The sequence below is a fragment of the Corylus avellana genome, chromosome 7 (assembly GCF_965113065.1).
Source record: "Corylus avellana chromosome 7, dhCorAvel1.hap1.2, whole genome shotgun sequence".
In the NCBI taxonomy this organism is placed as follows: Eukaryota; Viridiplantae; Streptophyta; class Magnoliopsida; order Fagales; family Betulaceae; genus Corylus; species Corylus avellana.
The window spans coordinates 6,429,250-6,435,677 of record NC_142496.1 but is presented as its reverse complement, the minus strand read 5'-3'; the positions used below and the strand labels follow the sequence as shown (position 1 = coordinate 6,435,677).

Genomic DNA, 6,428 nt, shown 5'->3' with positions numbered 1-6,428 from the left:
AAGAGAGAAGATCAAAAGCTAGTCGAATTGTTGAAGACACTTGTGTAATTAGTGGAATGGAGCTTTCAAACATCACTAATCATGTCAATAGAAGAAATTATTATAGTGAAGATGACAGAAAAGTAGTCACAATCTCATGACAAAGAAAAAAATAATAAAGAAAAAGGAATTATACATTGAATTTTATTGTAATTGATCATTTATCTTTAGAGTAGCACACCCTATATTTATAGTGCAATGATGGAGGTGTAGTAGAGTTAGATATAGGGCAGTGTATGCAATCAATTTATGTCCATCAAGGCACGTGCGTCATGACTTTGGTACACCAACTTGGCCTCTCTAAAATTATTGATCATCATCTCATTGCCTTGGTGGATCATGGATGGGATGATGTTCTGGGTTGGAATCTAGGAGTAAAGTTCCTGAGATTGGGGAGAGATGGGCTGTAGATGTTCAAAAATTGAGACCCTCTCGGTATTTTGTCTAGACTCGGTTGGGATCTCGCAAGGACTCAATTGAGGACTCCATCACAACTTGGTTGGACTTCATAGGGATTCGACCGGGAACTCATAATACTAATGTGACAGTCTCAATTAATTCTTAGATCAGTATTAAAAATAATGAGATTGTCATATCAAATTTTACAATAAAAAATAATATATAACATTACTCATTTGCCTAACAGCACATCAAGGTTGTGACTTTTAAAACAAAACCTACTTAGCCGCATGCAACAAACCTCCAATTTCCTTTGAGGGACAGATTTTTGAATCACACTTTCTCTTGAATCCCCCACCAAAAAATCATGGGCCTAGGGTTTAAAAATTCTCATAAGGATCGTAGAGAAGAAAAATCATGGGCCTAGTATCTTCAAAAGCTCGGCCCACAAACAAAGAGAGAGGCCCCGAGATATTTTGCACTCGTTAAGCTGATTTTGCAGAGTGGTTCCTTGCTCTTTGAAGCTGAGCTTAGATTCTCATGTATTATACAAAGAAAGTTGAACTGAGAGATTTTCATCACAAGTTTTCCGCAGCATATTGGTTATGAATATTTCCAATAAATCTGAAAAGTTCAAAACTCTAATCGACAAATATTTTTTTTAGTAAAAATATTGGGTTGAAAAAAATCATTCATTTAATTATTAAGTTGTCATATGAATTTAGAGTAACTTCTATGGGATTATGGCACTTGTTGAGAAATAGTCCCACATTACCTGTAGACAAGATTTTGGGCATGTTTATAAGGAATTGACAACACTTTCTTATTAAACCGGTTTTATGAGCTGAGTTGGGCCCATGAATTTTTTCATGATATCAGAGCTTACCACAGGACGAATGGGAGCCCACACTACTTACCCCATAATAAGGACCAAGAAAAATACCGACATGTACGTGAAGGATGGTGTTGAGAAATAGTTTCACATTGCCTGTCGACAAGATCTTTGGCATGTTTATAAAGAATGGACACCCTCTCTTATTTAACCGATTTTATAAGTTGAGTTAGGTCCATGAATTTCTTCGGCACAAACTCACCATTTTGTGCCATTCAATGAGAAATTGACAAATCAAGAAAACCAAATGAAAACAAAACACTGGATCATAACAAAACACCGGATCTTTAAAAAAAAAAATCTCCATCTACTATCTTGATTTCACACACATTTTCTTCTCTTTTCTTTTCTTTTCTTTTTTTTTTTTTTTTAATTTAAAAAAAAAAAAAAAAAAAAAAAAAAAAAAAAAACCTCTTCCTACCCAACAACTAAACACAAATGGAGATTTTTTATTTTTATTTTTAATAGACTTGTTTACTTTTCATTGGAGGAAACAAAAGGGTGAGTTTGTGCCTATTTTGTAGAGAGAGAAGCTCTGGATATTTTTCCAAACCGTCTCCTTCAGTGAGATTTTGCCCACCGCCTAGTGCGGTTTCTCCTGGGAGGAGGGAAAGGCTTTTCCTTTCCCTTCCTCCCACCCCCCTGTGTATCCTCTCTGTTTTCCCCTTTTTCCCTTTCTCCCTGTTTCCTCTTCTCCTGGTTTTTCTCTTGGTTTTCTTTTTTCTCTTTTTCTTCTCCCCTGCTCCTCAGCCAGATCCGCTCAGCGCCACCTTCACCGCCCCATCTCGTTGCTCCGCCTCCACTGTCCCTTCACCGCCTCAGATCCGCCTCAGATCGGTCGAGCTATCCACAGATCCGCCATCGCCGTCCCATCTCCACCTCAGATCCGCCTTCTCCTCCTCGCGTGGCTCCTCCGATCTACCCTCCGCCCACCTACCTCCGCCCCTGCCGGTGCTGTGTGGTTTTTTTGTTTCTTCTGTTTCTGGCCCTCCGATCTTCGGTGATGGCCCAGAATCTGGTTGTTGTTGTTTTGCCTCTGCTGTAGTTTTTTTGCAGCTTTTCTGCTGTTGTTTTTTATCTTTGTTGTTATTTTCTATGGGTTTTCACCCCCTTGTACTGAAGTGGATGGATCTTATTTGGGTGATTTTTGTTGCTGGTGGTTGGCCTTCTACGGCTCCGAATCGGTTTATGCAGTGTTTGTCCTGCAACAACATGGTTGTTGCATTTACTGCATCGGACTCTTTATCGAGTCTCTTTGCAATTTGTAACCGCCTTGTGCGGCCCTGGAAAAGGCCCGGCTTGTATGCCATTGCCTGCTGTTTGGTCCTTTTGGACCAGATCCAGATTTTGTTCTTATATTTGTACTGCATTTACTTTTTGGGCTGTGTTGTTGGGGTGCCCACCCCTTTTGAAGTCAATTAATCAGTCCTGTAACCCGTTTCCCTTTATTGAATAGAATAAAAAAAAAAAAAAAAGAAAAAAAAAAAAAAAAAAAGAAAAAAAAAAGGGTGAGTTTGTGCCACAACCCTATAAAAGTCATTTTTTTGAGACATTTGTCTTCAAAATATGTGATTCTTACATATATTTTAAAAACAGACATCAATTTAATAAACTACATCGGAGGGAAACTTTGTTCAACTCAAATGGCCACTATTTTTATTGGTCACCCTTAAAGCAATGTCATCGAATTGGTGTACTGGTTGGCTGTTTTAACATCATGTCCCAACCAACCCCCACCCCCCACCATTATAACTCAATTTCATTGTCATTATATGCATCTTCAAACAAACAAACAAAAAATTCCTTCTTTTTCCCTATAATCCCAAACAATTAACATTGAGAAACTGTTGTTATACACTTTGGATGCTTTATTTTAAAATCAAATCGTTTCTTTGTCCTCTCCAGCATTGCAGGCTGCAGACCAAATCCTTAATCTTCTCTATATATATAAACCAATGAAGATAAGGGTCCATTGCTTTTTTTTGAGATGTTGACATTCTATAAATTTCCCGTGAAGCACACAACTGTCCCAAATGAATGCCACCAAAACAAATCGGCCATGATCGAAAAATTGTCTCTCCAAAACCAAGCACTAGTCTCTGTAAGCACATGTTAATGGAGGCCCACATCGAAACTTTACCTACACTAAACTTTACCTACAAACAACAAACTGGGCATCTCATATTACCAACAACAGAATAGAGTTACAACAAGAAGTGCTAGCTTTTCACATGAAGGTGAAGAACAACATATACAGGCAACAGAGTAATAGAATGCAGAGGTAGATGGGTGCTCTAAGGTGGTTGTTTGATGAAGAGTGGGTGGAGATTTCGGAGGAATCAACCGCCAGCGGCATTCCGTCGCTGTTGAGAGTGCACGACCGGGGATCGGTGCCGGTTGTGCTCATCATGATGGCTCGGATGACCGACGAAACCGTGTGGATGTAAGCCGTTCGATTCTTGGCGAGCAGCCATGTGAGACCCATTAGCTGACACTCTTTGTTGTGCATTTTTGTGGTCCTGGCCTCCGATTTGCTTGAATTCAAAGTTTTCTTCTTGTTAAGCTACACCAAATTATTGTCTCAATTAGAAAAACCAAGTTTTTTATATTACTAATTGGTAATAGTAGGTGCAACATCTAATCAAAATCTGCTAAAACCTGCACATTAGAAAGCCTTTAAAGTAAAGGACAGTTTTCTCAATGAACAAAACAGTCTATAATTTGAAGAACAGGGTTAGATTATGGCAACAGTCTATCTTGAAAGTCAACCTTATAACGGAAATAAATAAATAGAAGCATAAAAAAAATAAACATGCATCAGTTTTACGTGCCTATAATTAAGCATTCTAAGGAAAAACTCGTGACTCTCATCATGTAAAACCCAGTGAAAACAACAGCAGGGGAGGGCTAAATTCTTGATGGCAGTCCAACTCGCTTTTGGGCGCGTGTAATACATCTTTTTTTTTTTTGTTTTTTTCTCCTTCAATTTCAAACTCCTATTTGTTTCTCTAAAAGGGGAAAAAAATGAAAAAATAAAACTATTTTTTTTCCCTTTCATTATTTTATTTACCTTCATTTGGATAAAATGGTGTTTCTCCAACCTCATCTTACCCTTTTTGTCACAAAGCGTGCTACACACGCTCTCTGATTGCGCGTGTAGAATTACACCAAAAGATTGAAACACTAACTAAAATGGAGGACGAACTTTCCCAATTGCAGAGATTGGAAGGAGACCCTAATCTAATCAGATTATTGTTCTTCATGTTATAAGAAAAAGAAGCAGAAAGAAGAAATAGTTTCATGTTATTGGAAAAACCAATCAATCAGAGAAGAAAACTCACCATATAGAGACTGTTCAAGCACTTGGAGCACCCACCAAGACCTGGAAATCCATTGATATTGGAGCTGCTGCTCAAGCAATCCCTCTCCAACCTCTTTACACTCTCATCCCCAACGAGTTTCCCGTTCTGGGTCACCGAGAAAGCCTCCGGGCAGCTCAGTGGGTGGAGCCTTATGCCGCAGTAACAGTACATCACGTCGCAGGTTTCATTGGGTCTCGCCACTTCTATTCCTTTGTTCTTGAGCGCTTTCCCCAAGTCATCCACGCAGGTTTCTGAATCGTCCGGCAGAAGTGGAAGGTCATACGACGTCGTGGTACCGCCGTGGCCTGCAGCCGCCGCGCTCACTCTGCTTGCCCTGCCCAGGGCAGTGGCAGAGTAGGCAGAGTACAGCCACGCGGCTAGCACGGGGCAGCACCGGCTGCGGTGGAGCTGCCCATCGGAGCCATCCTTGGTGGAGCCACATGCGGCCTTTATGCCGTGGAAGAGCTCGTCCGGGAGGTCTAGCGGGCAGCCAGCCGCATTGGATTGTTCGGGGAATGCAGGGATTGTTGCTGGTGGAGATTGGTTTGGGTGGAATGGGAGGATTGTGGCCGGGTCCGGGTTGGGCAGACCCGGAGTGGCGGGCAAGAGAATGGAGAAGAAAACAAGGACGGAGAAGATTGGTGGGTTTGGGGACATTGGTACAAAGGAAGGCTCTTTCCTTCTGCGTGTGATGAGAGGGTATGTGGGGGGTGTGGGTTTTGTTTTTGCTTTGTGGTGTGGGTACTGTTGGAGGAGTTAAGAGACTGTTAAATTGTAAATCTACGAAGGCAGTGGATTTTAGGGTTTGTCAATTTTTGATATAACTCATAAAATTAAAAGTTTAGAGTTTAGAAGCCTGATTTATTTAATTAAATATGTCGTATTATGGTTAACTTATATAGTCTTATATTCATACTTCGACACGACATAATGACAATAAATTTTTGACATGACGTGCGAACTTAACACAAACTCAATACAAAATTAGAAGGTTAGGGTTAAGGAATTTGACTCGTTTAATTAAATGGGTCGGGTTATTATTGACCTATATAATTTATACACATTGCCTCGATAAGACTCAAACCCAACAGGTGAATACGAATTGCTACCCTTAGTGGATTTCATCTCGGGCAATTGGTTGCCTGAATTGTTAGTAATTTGTGACGAAATTCATTTGAAACTTACTTGTTCAAATAAATTTTGAGTTGTCCGACCAGTCACATAGCAATTTGGTATAATAATATGAAAGATTTTTATATCAGATTTACTTATCCAAATAAGTTTTGGGTTATTCATCCACTTATCCAAACATCTATGTTGTGTTTGGCAAAGGAGTGGGCCGGACCACCAGATCCAAAAACCCAAATTCCTCTCAAAATCAATTCCAACATTTTTTTTTTTTTCATCACATCAATCACTTTTTATTACTATTCAATAAAAAAAATTACTACATAACAAATTTTTTGACTTTTTATACAAAACATTCTTACTTTTTTTCTCTCACATCAATCAAATCTGTTACAGTTTTGATCCACTTCTTTTTTTAAACCCTTTGCCAAACACACCCGTAAATTTCACTTTGAGTCTTTCACATTAGCACATGTGCAAATAATTGGTGTGAATCTTATTGAGACAGCAATAAACCAATTGGTTGAAGTAAGGTGGGGGTGTTGGAGGGAGTGAAAGGAAAAGAAGAAAGGGGGCAAAAGGGTGGTGGGGTTGAGGAACCAGAGGGA

At 39.6% G+C, this 6,428-nt stretch overlaps 1 protein-coding gene across 1 annotated transcript; it reads right to left on the bottom strand.

Annotated features, from left to right (window-relative positions):
* Positions 1-3,166: 3,166 nt before the first annotated feature.
* Positions 3,167-5,442, bottom strand: LOC132184191 (GPI-anchored protein). Its single transcript, XM_059597726.2, has 2 exons — positions 4,672-5,442; positions 3,167-3,893 (listed from the first exon to the last, which is right to left on the bottom strand). Exons 1-2 carry the CDS (start codon positions 5,347-5,349, stop codon positions 3,558-3,560), a joined length of 1,014 nt encoding a protein of 337 aa, XP_059453709.2. The 5' UTR covers positions 5,350-5,442; the 3' UTR covers positions 3,167-3,557.
* Positions 5,443-6,428: the final 986 nt, after the last annotated feature.

Excerpts from the sequence above, each read along its gene's own strand:
- LOC132184191 (XM_059597726.2), bottom strand. The coding sequence starts at position 5,349 with ATGTCCCCAAACCCACCAATCTTCTCCGTCCTTGTTTTCTTCTCCATT. Across the intron at positions 3,894-4,671 it reads GCTTGAACAGTCTCTATATG|CTTAACAAGAAGAAAACTTT; the intron begins GTGAGTTTTCTT and ends AATTTGGTGTAG.